The sequence below is a fragment of the Daldinia childiae genome (assembly GCF_008694065.1).
Source record: "Daldinia childiae strain JS-1345 chromosome Unknown Scaffold3, whole genome shotgun sequence".
Classification (NCBI taxonomy): Eukaryota; Fungi; Ascomycota; class Sordariomycetes; order Xylariales; family Hypoxylaceae; genus Daldinia; species Daldinia childiae.
In genome coordinates, this window is record NW_022984644.1 from 2,598,816 (window position 1) to 2,612,212 (window position 13,397).

General features: G+C 47.4%; 4 protein-coding genes across 4 annotated transcripts; 3 read left to right on the forward strand and 1 right to left on the reverse strand.

Moving 5' to 3' along the window:
* Window positions 1–278: 278 nt before the first annotated feature.
* On the forward strand, window positions 279–1,959 carry GL218_03422 (putative WD repeat-containing protein C17D11.16; the record flags this gene model as incomplete). The annotated part of the gene is made up of 2 exons (XM_033579983.1): window positions 279–541; window positions 591–1,959. 2 exons carry the CDS (start codon window positions 279–281, stop codon window positions 1,957–1,959), a joined length of 1,632 nt encoding a protein of 543 aa, XP_033436278.1.
* Window positions 1,960–5,933: 3,974 nt separating this feature from the next.
* On the forward strand, window positions 5,934–6,818 carry GL218_03423 (uncharacterized protein; the record flags this gene model as incomplete). The annotated part of the gene is made up of 1 exon (XM_033579984.1): window positions 5,934–6,818. The coding sequence occupies one exon, from the start codon at window positions 5,934–5,936 to the stop codon at window positions 6,816–6,818; it is 885 nt and encodes a 294-aa protein (XP_033436880.1).
* A 2,393-nt stretch (window positions 6,819–9,211) lies between these two features.
* On the forward strand, window positions 9,212–10,015 carry GL218_03424 (putative 30.6 kDa protein in fumA 3'region; the record flags this gene model as incomplete). Its single annotated transcript, XM_033579985.1, has 1 exon — window positions 9,212–10,015. The coding sequence occupies one exon, from the start codon at window positions 9,212–9,214 to the stop codon at window positions 10,013–10,015; it is 804 nt and encodes a 267-aa protein (XP_033436276.1).
* Window positions 10,016–11,036: 1,021 nt separating this feature from the next.
* Window positions 11,037–12,506, reverse strand: GL218_03425 (uncharacterized protein; the record flags this gene model as incomplete). Its single annotated transcript, XM_033579986.1, has 2 exons — window positions 11,037–12,137; window positions 12,213–12,506. The coding sequence occupies 2 exons, from the start codon at window positions 12,504–12,506 to the stop codon at window positions 11,037–11,039; spliced, it is 1,395 nt and encodes a 464-aa protein (XP_033436275.1).
* Window positions 12,507–13,397: the final 891 nt, after the last annotated feature.

Genomic DNA, 13,397 nt, shown 5'->3' on the forward strand with positions numbered 1-13,397 from the left:
CGAGCGGTGTAAGTAAATCGTTAGGTTAGGTTAATTGAGTCGCGGAAGGAAAACAAAAGGTAAAGATGGGGCTCGGCATTCTTGGCGTTAACCGTTAAGCTACCTAAGCTACGCTAAATTTCCTTATCGATCTTTTATCAGTAGCTGCCCCGCTAAAATTTTATCTCGAATTTTTGTAAAATCAAAAGTTCGCGGGGCTCTTTTTAGAATTCTTGCGCCGTATTGACCTATCTATTAGGAATATTTTCTTAGGCAGATCAAGTCGCCAACAATCAATCATGTCGTCTATGATTACGACATCCACTTGGGTACGGCGAGGCTTTGCAGCGCCATTCCCTGCCAAGTACGACTTCGACGAGGCCGAATTCGACAGGATAGCCAACCTAGCTAAGTTACAATTAGACGATGCGAAGGAAGACCTAGAGGAAGCGCAAGAAGGAGAGGAAAATGGAGTGAGTGGTGACGACGACGATGAAGAAAAAAAGGCGAACGAGCCAGATCACAAATCTTCAGCGCAAAATGAAGAGGCAGATGCAGAGGAGTAGGTCTACTCTTCTATTACGTATAACTAGCTACTAATTCTGCCCAAGCATTGACATAGACGACGCGGACCTTAAGGAGTACGACTTAGAACATTATGACGATGATGAGGATGAGGCTGAAGGCCAGCGAATGGATATGTTTGGAAACATCAAGTCTCTAGCATACTACGACTCCAATAAAGACGATCCCTATATCACAATACCCGACGGCCAGGACGAGGATGACGAAGATAGGGAAGAGCTACAAATTCTAGCCACAGATAACCTACTATTAGCCGCGAAGGTTGAAGATGAGCTTGCGCATCTCGAGGTCTACGTATACGAAGACGAAGCCGACAACCTCTACGTACACCACGACATCATGCTTCCTGCGATACCTCTCTGCGTGGAGTGGTTAGACATTCCCGTGTCAAAAAACAGCGTAGATAAAGATTCGGTAGCCAACTTTGTCGCCATAGGGACGATGGATCCCGATATCGAAGTATGGGATCTAGATACCATAGATTGCATGTACCCCAATGCGATCTTAGGCCAGGGAAGCAATCCGCAAGAAGAGGAAAAGAAGAAAAAGAAGAAGAAGAAATCGAAGAAGGCCAACGACGAGTACCATGTCGACGCAGTTTTGTCTCTTGCCGCCAACAGGAAACATCGAAATCTTTTAGCTTCTGCTTCTGCAGACAAGACCGTAAAACTATGGGATTTGTACACGGCAAAGTGCGCCAAGTCTTACTCATATCACACAGACAAAGTTTGCTCGCTGGCATGGCATTCTGTCGAATCTACGGTGCTATTGAGTGGAAGCTACGACCGAACTATTGTTGCGGCAGATATGCGAGCCCCCGAGGCGAAGGCTCCGCGATGGGGCGTAGAGAGTGACGTTGAGAACGTTAGGTGGGATCCCCACGACCCTAACTTCTTCTTCGTTTCTACCGAGAACGGAATTGTACATTACCACGACATCCGGAACGCGCCGCCAAATCCTTCCGCTAGCAAGCCGGTGTGGACGTTACATGCCCATGACGAGTCCTTGTCGTCTTTCGACATCAACGCGCATATACCGGGATTTATGGCTACTGGCTCGACCGACAAGACTGTTAAACTGTGGAACATTCAGCCAACAGGGCCTGCCATGGTCGTAGCCCGTAACCTGGACGTCGGTAGGGTATTTTCGACAAACTTTGCCCCCGATGCCGAGGTGGCTTTCCGTCTTGCCGTGGCAGGAAGCAAAGGAACGATGCACGTGTGGGACACTAGCACAAACGGAGCTGTACGACAGGCATTCGCACACAAGATCTCAAACAAGTCAGATGGGGAAATCAGGGAAAGGCTCATCGGCGTCGAGGAGGACGAGAGCTCTTCAGATAGCGAGGAAGGTGAGGACGAAAATGGTGACCCCGAATCCATGGATGAGGATTAGATACGGCCCGTCGAGTCTGGACCGTGATGTTTCACGGGTAGATGCATTTAGGGTACAACAATGAACAATGTAGTTAGGCTAATTCCGTCGTCGCACGACCCAAAATTCGTTTATGGTTTCAAGAGTTCGCATGAATAAGGCAGGGTGATTTATTTATATTTGTGTCCGCCGACGGTTGAAACGAGAAGGAATGGGTGAAAATCTGGTCTGGGCTAGATCTTGACAGCCACTTGGGTTACTCCATATGCTTCCTGTTGTATTTACATATGTGACTACATAGGTAGTCATTGAAGACATTAATCCGCACATTTGTATTGTGAGATCATAAGATCTGTGTATTGATCACACGCAGTTCCAATGACATTGAAAAGCTGGACCAGATGTTAATTGATCGCTGTTGTTTTGAGATCTTGTCAATCTGTATCAACTCAAGTTAGTGTAAGTGTCTGTGCGTTATGATCAGAATCCAAATATCTGGATCCTTCATATCCATCTTTATGGTATATAAATAAATTTACATAAAGATCAAACTTGTAGATCATGAACCTACCTAGGCAATCAACTTATATATAAAACTGTAACCTGAATAGCTTCAACCAGATAATTATTGAAGGCGGTTAACACTCTAGTAGTGGATGGCTTAAAATGTGATATGTGTGACTGGCCCCTATTTACTTATTAAAAGCGAGATGCGAAAAGCAATGCGAAACAGAGGGACAGTGTACATACATAGGTAGATATGGTACCTAGATAGGTTATGTACCTATGCAAGTAATGTTTGCTGTTAGGTAGATCGGAGACTCGGGAAGAGACGTAGGGCTCGGGCTCCCTCAACTTTTCACTATGCAGGGATAAATATTGAGCCATTTCGCACGGGGATCCCGCTACGGCCGGCCCTACTAACCAACATCTCAAATAAAAGAGGCGCTTGACTCGTCTGAGGCTGAGTCCGATTCAGCTTTCGCACCTGACTAACTCGCGCTTAGATGACGACGACGTTCGTCTCTTAGAACCGCTCTCTCGGCGACAAAATCAGATGAGATCAGAAGAGGTTTGGAGGAGAGCGCGTGAAGATGAAACACTCGAATAGCCATAGCCAATTGATGGATGGGAACAAGCATCCAATAAGAGTTTCTCCGCAATTAACGCCTTGCATGGCTTCGTCAGTTTCAAACTGCAGAAACCCCTGCTCTCACCCGATCAAGTTTGTTTCCTCTTTTTCTTTTCTTATCCTCTTCCCGAAGGGGGTAAGTCTTTTTCGGAGACCCAGTTAAGCCATGCAATCAATTTGAAGGATAGTCAGGGGATGTTTACTCCCATCGGTGGATCAACGATGATTGATCGGATCCATGTCCACCACGGGAGGGGTGGAAGTCCTGGGACATGGGCACGGTAAATTACACGGTTAGACGTTTTGTGAAATCGCATTGAACAACGAACAATGAAAATGAGGCCCTTTGTAGTGTATGTGTATGCGCGATTCTAATAGTATATCCCGAAGAGATGCGGCCAGCTTTGTAATGTCTGACTTTGTGATATATGTGATCTAAGAGCATAGACATCGTCAAAAGACCGGCCACGTAACGATGCAATCTTATGCTGCAGGAACGGGATGAGTTGTGCAGTAAAAAAGAATAAGATAATGTATGTCATTGTGTAGCATTGACGACGGAGGGTAAGGGCTCAAAGGATGATTCGAGGGTTCTTTGAACATTCATGTTTGCCTTCATCCTACTGGTTGGTCTCGAACTGGTACCTGCATTTAGTGGCTGATAATCTTTGCTCGACGTGGCGTTGGGTGGTGGTAGTCGGGAGACATTGGCCGGGATGCCTAACTAATGAGAATCAAGAAATGAACCGCTAAAGAGAACCTTTAGAGAGTTGGTGGAATTGATTCGCTAACACGCCGCCTGCCGAGCTTTTTAGGGACCAGGGGCAACGATTGAGTCAGCCAATCCGCAGTCCCTGTCATGAGATTCGCCTAACTGGGGTTCCCGTCCTGCGCTAACTTACAAGTAGAAGCACGAAAAATCATTAGAGGACGTCGCAGGGATTTTTAGATTCTGGGTCGCCGTCTCTAAATCTTTTAGTGCCCACTGTCGATCGATCAAGTCTTTCTTTAGCTTAAGTGTGTTAGAGAGAGAGAGAGAGAGTATACTAGGAAAACAGTTAGGGAGGATGCGCAACTGAAGCAAACAAAGAAAGGGGTTATGATTTATGACTTAGTTAGAAGTAGACATAGAAATAGTTGAGGATCAAAGAAGTTGAAGATGCTTACTGAGAAAAGAAGTCAAGCTGGTGCGTGTAAGTGCACTATGTATATTAAGCCCATGTGGGTTGTCAATGCCTTAACGAGCATAAGAAGAAAGAACTTGCGAAGGTATTTTAAGTTGGTAACTAATACAACCAATTATAAGTAAAGTGTATAAGAATTTGTATTGAAATACAAAGACTCTGTTAGTACCTGAAACTTCACTAATACTTTCGCCCTAAGTTCCCAGATTCCCTGCAGGTGGAGACTTAAGATGGCTTGTCTAGGGCTTCTTTTCCCCATGTCTTTCTTTTTTTTTCCTTCTCTTATCCCCCAGTCCGGACCACGAACCCCCCTGGGTGCGCTTTATTAGTATTATTGTCGCGGTTCCTTTTCATCCCAAGTGCATGCACTCCTTCACTTTCCACTCATTCTAACCACTTGCCCGTCTTGTTGGCATTATTCTTCCTATTCATTCATTCCTCTTCTCTACGGATCCTCATCCAAGACTCGTCGCCGGTCACGAATTAACAAGTCTCTTGAGGCTTCGAAAATATTGTCCTTCCTTTTACACTATCAAGGTATTACGACAACTATTGTCCTATATCCTTGATCTTATCAGGAACCTGGTTGTTTCACTGTTTCGTTCTAGTACATACAAACCCATTTTTGACCAACCCTCCCAAAAGGTTGTTGGACCATCATTTGAAAACTACCTAACCCTCTCTCTCCTTTTCAAATTGTCAGTCAGCTATTTCGGAGTTGGCGACAAATCTTGTGTGAATATACACAAACACCAAGACAAGAGATCCACATGCTACCAATATAAGGGAACTCGTGAGAGTTTGATATCATACTTCGATAAACCTTGGACAGGTTCGACTACGATTGTTACACTCACATTTCACTTTTGTGTGGTGATTACAGCAAATTTAGGTGACCGTTATATTCGCCTCGGCTTTCATATAGGGATTTAGGGATTCCGAAGAGGCGTCAGCTAGGAACTCCGAGAATCTCTCTACGCCTCAGTGTCTTCCCCCGCGATTAGCGCATTTTGCACTTCTGCGAACTCAACGGCTAAGTGTTCCGCAACGGCAACCTTACATTTGCAACTGCTCGATTTGGTCATCTTGGAGACTTAGACTCTCGTTGGTCATTCAACGTAACGATACACCTAGTCTCAGAGGGTAGACCCCGCGATCTCATAGGATCACATCAGGTTGTTTCGCCAGGACCCAACCACATTGTCCACCTGCCTAATTAGGGTAACATCGTCTCCTGCACAAGCGTCTGTTAAGCGCGTCCAGAAGTGGTATCCATCACCGGCCGGAAACAGGTCGTAGTGTACTTACTGTCACTATATCCTTTTCACTCAACTTAGGGTTGTCACATTACCCGACTTTTACCAATATCAACTCTAGGCTTTAGGTGTCACACATAACCTATTGTCTTTCTGTGAAGAAAAAAAAACTTGGCCTTCGAAGTGGATTGGCGCAGGCCGGAGAAAGCTTATAGGGCGCGACTTTTACAGGTCCGATTACCAGCTTACGTTAAGGGTATCTTTCAAACTAGATTCCCTCGTCTAGGTGGCACAACATAAATCCAACGCCATACCTAGCATCCTCCTGTGTTTCGACTAATATTCTGGAAGTCTTCCAGGGTAGACCAACTAGTCCTTAAATTCTTTTTTATCACTAAGAGGTTTTTGAAACCGTCAGCCAATATGTCTCTTGCGCGCGCCTTTACGACGAGGCGAAAGCAGTCCTCGCAGGATCTGGGAATATTGCCTCAACGGAGCAATACTACCGCTAAGAATAACTCTGCGGCAATTCGCAATAAGATATCTGGTCCTATGGCCCTTACCCACACAACTAATATGCTCGCATACAACGCACCGGATTTATATCCTCGATCAGAAGCCTCACCAACTGAATCCAGCAAATCCGACGACTCTTCTACTGATAGTCCTCGTACTAGCTCATCATCGCCGCCGACAAGTCCTGACATCCCAACAGCAGATCGATCTGTCACGCCAGAGCACAATCATCTTTCGTGCTATTTCGTCGCTCCAGGCCAGCCCAAGACGCCTTCGAACACCAACGAGGCGCCAAGTATTCCAAAGCGATCGCCATCACACACTAAAAAGGCATCAATCGATAACTTAGCAAACAAATTTGCGCGCCTTTCCAACCAATCCGGCAAGTCCGTCTCCACGAAAGCTAGCTTTTCGCTTTCTCGCTCGTCATCAACCTCGACGACAGCTACTTCTGTTTCATCCGGTTCTTTCTCGCGCAAAGCATCTGTGGCTTTAGCTACGGTGCCCCCTATGCCTCCCGTAGTCACATCACCACCTCCGGCTCGTCCGACTTTCCGCCGAGACTATTCCGAGGCCCAGCATCCTTTTGGTAACGAGCTGGCGCAGGTATCGGAACTCGCAGAGGAGCTAGGTGTTAAGGACAAGATGCAAGTTATCGACGAGGAGGAACAGGAGCTTCTTGCCCGAGGCCTTTGCAGTTTCCGACCCGAGGATTACTTAGCTGAGGTCCAAGGGCTCTTTGCGACCTTCTTTAAACCCGAACCGGCCGAAATAGAGCAGGCATGGATTTAAACTGGTACAATTTACGTTCTACCCGGATCTCATTGCCGGAGATTCGGGGATAGCTTTATATGCGGCATTTCAATGTATATATTTGGACAGTCGACTACGAGTCTGCGCACAAACCTACTTAAAAAGGTGTCGGCATAAGGGGACCTAGCGATCAGATTTACGGGTTAAGTTGTGGAGTTTGGGCTGATATCGCGCTCTGGGGTAAGGTTCAAAGAAGGGACCAAGGCGTTTGAGACAAGGTTGAAATTTGTGGTTTTAATACCCAGACACTTAGCACTAGACCTATACCGGTCATTTCTTCTGTTATTCGTCGAGCTTGATGGATGGAGGTGGAAATTATTGTTTATGAAGCGCCTCTTATCAAGGCTTTTAAGCAGTGTTAAGAATTGATGTGGACATACGCCCGTTTATTTATGAATTACATTTACGCAGGGTCAAACGATGAACTGAACATTATATGCGCATAGATTTGTGACCATTTTATTCGAAAGATTCTATACCTAGATATCACTAACCTAGCCATTTGTAAGCTATAGACCGACTTGGTTTGTACCATATGGGCCTAAGAAGTAGATTGACCCTACTCGTCAGTGATGAATGGGTAATAGCTACGCGGTTGAAGTTATAATTAGAGTGTTGGGGACTTCCAAATCTTCTATATTAATATAATAACACGGCATGTTCCAGAACAGTCTATTAATGATTAGGCTAATTAATACTTGATTGTATTATGAGGTCTACGGGTACTATCAAATATTCTCATAACACTATCTATCACACGCATCATTCTTCGAGCTATCTCTGCACGGTATGTTACATAAGGTAGAGGTGACCTTCTATACAATGGCATGATGCATTCCCCGCACAATAGCTCTCTCGACACACCATTGAGAACAGCCCCCTCATTGGATATCACCCTTTGGACTAGTTCACGATAGGAATCTCCTCCTTCTTGTGGTATAGTATCGGCGTTTATATTATTCAAGCAGGTCTCAGAGGAATATGGCCGAGATGTGGTGATAGATATGTGTATGCACACGTGCGAACATGACCCGCATGACTAGAGAGGTGACGACCAGACAACCCACAGCTGTGTCGGGTGATCTAGACTAGCAGAATACCTAGGTAGGTAGGTAGGTAGGTAAACAAATGTGTATAAGCGCTCACTAAGTCAGGTAAAGGATAACATGATGGATAGTCTAAGACATTAGACATCAGAACCTTATCTCAGCAGATCGGCCCCCAGCTATCGATCAAAAGACCCATGTTGTTAGTAATCTAGAGTCTTGGTTTATCTTAACCCAAGAGAGTTATGAGTATTGTCATCTTCGGTTCCGAAAATAGCTACATACACATATGTATACAATTTATGGATAACTATGTATAAAAACCAGATGCTATAACAATAGGTAAATTAAGTCACAACCATGGTCGCGACTGTGGGCTTCGTCACGGGTAAAGCAACACATGCGTGCATACCTAACCTAGGTATCTCTAAATAGGTTTATGCGTATCCCAGTCACGATATCTCCGCATCGCGTTTGAAGACTTGGGGCGGTGAAGTTGCGGAAATGGCTCCGGTGGGAATCTATGCGGCTCGTAGAATGGAGCAGGTTCATTCCTCGGTTTCATACGTACCAAAGAATTAAAGATGATTGAAATCCCATGTCACCTATTTAGGTATTTATACCAACTAGGCGATTTACCTACGTCATAATAATTATGTCACGTAAAACTTGAACTTGGACTTTATGTAGTTAATACATTCACATTTACATTCACATTTAAATACCTAATGTATACTAAATTCTGTTACGTATATTTTTATATGGACAAGAATGATCTAACATTGAAACATGGAACAATTAATCTCATTTGTATAACAAGTATCTACGTAGGTACTGACGTATTCACGGTGGAGAACGGCATTACTGAGCGCAATGCAACCACTAAAATTAGCACACCGGGATGCTAATTGATTGATCAATCCACTAAAATCTGCCCCTGAAGCCCCTAAAGCAACGTGGATAGTGTACGACGCAGAGGTAGTTGACGTATTTCCATCCTTTTTTTTTGTTTTTTTCTCATCCCCCTTCCTTTCTTGGCTCTACCTTGTCTTGTCTTGCCTCGTCTCGCACAAACAACAACCATTTTCGTCCCCTTCGAGAAATGCTCCCTTCGTCTAACAATACACGCATGACGAACAAGTCCGAGCCCGAGTCCGAGCCAAAGCCCGAATCCCGTCGTACTTGATTTTTGTAGTTGTAGTTGCACGACGTTTTGCGTGCCGAGGTCCTCGCCAATCGCCAATCGATGCTCGAGCCGCTCATCTTGAATATATCAATCCCGTCCAATCATCGAATGCTACCCTCCTTGATCCACCCCTAAAGCAAATGCTGCGCCTGCCCGCGCTCTTCCGCCTGCCCTCCAAGCTACGGCGGCGGGCCCGGCGCCGGAGGATGACTACCCTAGTCTCCCTGATTGTCATCCTAAGCCTGTTTCTACTGCCTTTCTATGTCGTCTATAAGCCTCCGCAGTCCCTAATCCAGTACTTTGCGCGGCGATGGCCCGACGTGCTGTGGGAGGTTCCTACGGACCAGAAAGTTGTGGCTCTGACCATCGATGACGCCCCATCGGAGCACACACAGGAGATCCTCGCCGTGCTCAACGGCCACGAGGCCACGGCTACCTTTTTCGTTATCGGCGGTCAGGTGCCCGGCCGCGAGGAGACGTTAGCAGACATCGTGCGCAGCGGCAGCGAGCTAGGCAACCACGCTATGCATGACGAGCCGTCGCGCGCGCTATCGGACGAGGAGTTGACGACACAAATCGAGACGGTGCGCGAGCGTATCCGGGCTGCGTATGCGACAGCTAATAGCGTCGAGCACCCCGAGATGCCGCCTCAGTACTTCCGGCCCGGATCGGGTTTCTTCAGCGACCGCATGCGCGCACTGGTCGACAAGCTCGGATATCGCATCGTGCTTGGCAGCGTGTATCCGCACGATGCGCAGATCAGTTGGTCCTGGCTCAACGCGCGCCATATCCTAAGCATGGTACGCCCCGGTGCTGTGATAGTGTGTCATGACCGCCGTGGCTGGACGGCACCGATGCTGCGGAAGGTGTTGAAGAAGCTGAAGAAAGACGGGTACCGCGTTGTTAGCCTGACGGAGATGCTCGAGATAACGGGGCAGCGCTGAGCTTCTCGCAGTGGCAACGATACCAATAGCACAACTAGTGGATCGTTGGCGGCGAATGTATACCATTATAGACGTAGGAGAAAGGACAAGATCCTATGATTACGCCCCGTCTACATACAACAGAGCTTGCCTCATCTCAACAAGTGGCACTCTACCACTTCGCTACGCTACCCGGCGCCATGTATTAAAATAGAAGCTACCGAGGTTAGGGCAGACAGGACCACCCCAACATTTTCTATACATTAATTGTAATGGTGTACGAGTGGGCGTACAGGACAGGTCTACATCACATACCGAACTACATACAGGAAGAAAGGTCGAACCAAGTGTATGTACCCGTAGGAGGCGTCGTATATAAACCCATACCTAATTATTATTTACGAACTAGACGCTCTGAGGAAGAGCTGGTGCCAGGATTAAGGCTCATTGGTTTGGTTTAGAAGGGATAGGGTATTACTCGGAGCTTGTAGAATAAGGAATAGGGTATGAATAACGAAGAGTTAAGTTGTTATTATAATGAGCTTTGAGATATATTACCCCTACCATATCAGATTCTGGGGCATAGGTGCCTTTAAGAGTATACGGTATCGTGAGTTGACCGCAACTGTATAAAACTACTATTAGCCCTAACTTATTCCATGTGTTCTACTCGAAGCCTACTTAATAAACCCGCGTAACTTTACACTATTCTTGTGAAGTAGTCTTCTCAATATCAAGGGGTCACCCCTTTTCAGCGTCAATCAAGTGTACGAGAGAATGTGCTTACGCATTTCAACACGGTGTTGTTTATATCTTTCTTATTCTTCTAAAACAATCTAGTTCTAGCCCTTATTGTAGAGTTCGAAGCAATACATAAATAATCTATCCTTCCTTCTAATTAGGATAGCTACTTCAACATATCCCTAAGAGCTTACGAAGCTCCTATATTCCCAATACCTATCCATACATCTCATCTATCCAATCCAATCTACCTTCCGTATCAATCCCAACCCCCCTATTCCCACAACCCGATGAACATCAATCACACCCCTCCAATCAAATTCGCACCACCAGAAGCAGCAACCTTAGCACCAACATCCCTCTTCGCCCTCTCCGCCCTCAGCGCCTCAAACCCTTGCACCAAATCATCTCTCAGATCCTCAAACCCCTCCAACCCAATACTAAACCGCAAAAGCCTCTTATCGACCCCCGCATCCGTCATAGCTCGCCACTCGATCAGCGACTCGACGCCGCCGAGGCTAGTCGCGTGGTGGAACAGCGCCAGCTTGCTCGGCAGCCGTCGCGCGTCGTCCGCGTCGCGCAGGTACACCGCGAACACGGGCCCGAAGCCGCCCGGCATCTGCTCTTTCAGCCAGCCCTTTTCCCACTCTGCTTTCTGCAGGCTAGCATGCTTGACCTGCGCGACTAGCGCGCCCACCACGCTGTCCTTTTCTCCCTTCGATACTTCGCCGGCCAGCCACGAGACTAGCTTCTCCGCGTCGGCGCTCTGCTTGCGCACGCGCAGCTCCAGGGTCCGCAGGCTGCGCACGCCGAGCCACCCCTCGAAACTGCCCATCACGGACCCGAGCACCAGGCGCTCCTCGCGCAGCTGCGGGATCCAGGATCCGGCGTGCCGCGGGTGCACCGCCAGCACGCCGCAGAGCATGTCGCTGTGGCCGCCGAAGTACTTGGTCCCGCTGTGCATGACGACGTCGGCGCCGAGGGCGAAGGGGTCCTGCAGCGGGGGCGGGGCTAGCGTCGCGTCGACGGAGAGCAGACAGCCCCTCTCGTGCGCCTTGTCGGCGTAGTACCTCAGGTCCCTGGCCTCGCCGGTTGGGTTCAACGGCGTCTCGACGTGGACTACGTCGCCCGGCTGCAGGTCGGCGAAGTCGGCGTCGAGGGAGATGGTGGTGAGCCCGGTGAGCTTGGACAGGACTTTGATGACGCCGTGGCAGCCGTGGTAGCCGTCTGTGATGGCGACGCGGCGCGGGTTGAGGAAGACTAGAAGTGCGTGGAAGGCGGAGAGGCCGGAAGAGTAGGTTAGTGTGGGGCCGTGGAGGATAGATGTTAGGACGGCTTCGAGGCGGGTGGTGTTGGGGGCGGTGTCGCGCGAGTAGACGTGCGAGTCGTAGGGGTTGTTGGGCTGGTTTGTCTGTTAGTTCTTAAGGAGCAGGTATGTTGATATAGTTAAAAGGGTAATTATAATAAGAGAGCGTACATTGATATTAGTCCAAGGCTTAAGCTCGTCCGGGTCGTCGTTATACCGGAACGTAGTTGAGACGTGCATAGGCGGAGCGACGGATTGGTGCGAGTTGAGGAAATCATCGGCGTGGATGGTTTGCGCCGACAGAGAGAGGTGTTGGAACCTAGAAGCCAATGTCGTTGCTGTTACTGGTGCTTCTGTCTCATCTATACCAACGACGGGTTTCTCATGGGCAATGCCCTCGACGAGCTCCGGCTTAGCCGCATCTTGCACGGTTACCCCGTTTGCGGTACTCTCCTCTGCCGCCATGATTAACTATGTCTTCTTCCGATTATTCTAGTTTAGTTTCTGTTTGTCTGGTTTGCTCAAAGAAACCTCTAGCTCTAGCTCTAGCTCTATATTAAATATATATAGACGACACTTAAATATTTATTATATTAGTAGGGTCAAGAGGATAGTGTCGGTTTAGAAAATCGGTCGTACAATTACTACCCGAGACGAATATTAGAAATATATTTCTCCACTATTGCAACTTATCGCCAACGCCAACGTTACGCCATTGTTAGATGCAGCGGGTGCGAGCGGGTTCAAAGGTCGCATGGGGGCTTTTTAATGGAGAATAATGGCTAATGGCGCCCGATGTTGATTTCCGCTCCGTTATCGGGACTCCGTATCGTTTATTATACCTTTTTTACAACCCGGAATACCGACATTTCTAAACCTACCTAACTAAATAGGTACTAAAGTCACCGAAATGCCGAATAGGAAGTTCTAGCATAGGTACGCTACTTTGATTTATATATATATATATATTATTAAATCTTCCATTCTCAACTCTTCCCCTCCTCTTCTTCCCCCCCTTTCCCCTCCCTTCCGCATGCAATTATATATATACCTAGGTATATATGCTACGCCCTTCCTCTGACATGTACCTATCTCCAACCTCCTATACTATATCATCGCCATTTTTTTGTACGCCATCGCTCAACACAAGGCCACTCGTCACTTACGAGTACAAACAAGGATTGGTGAAAGGCATCGAAACATCGTTACCCTAAGATGCGAGTGATCAGATCCTAAAGCGCCTTGCTAGTCCCAACCGCAAAATTTCAAACCGCCTCGCTGAAATTCCTATTATAGCCCTTGCCAAAGGGCTGCTCGACTCTATACATTCCGTCCTATACAGCGATTCAAGGAAAT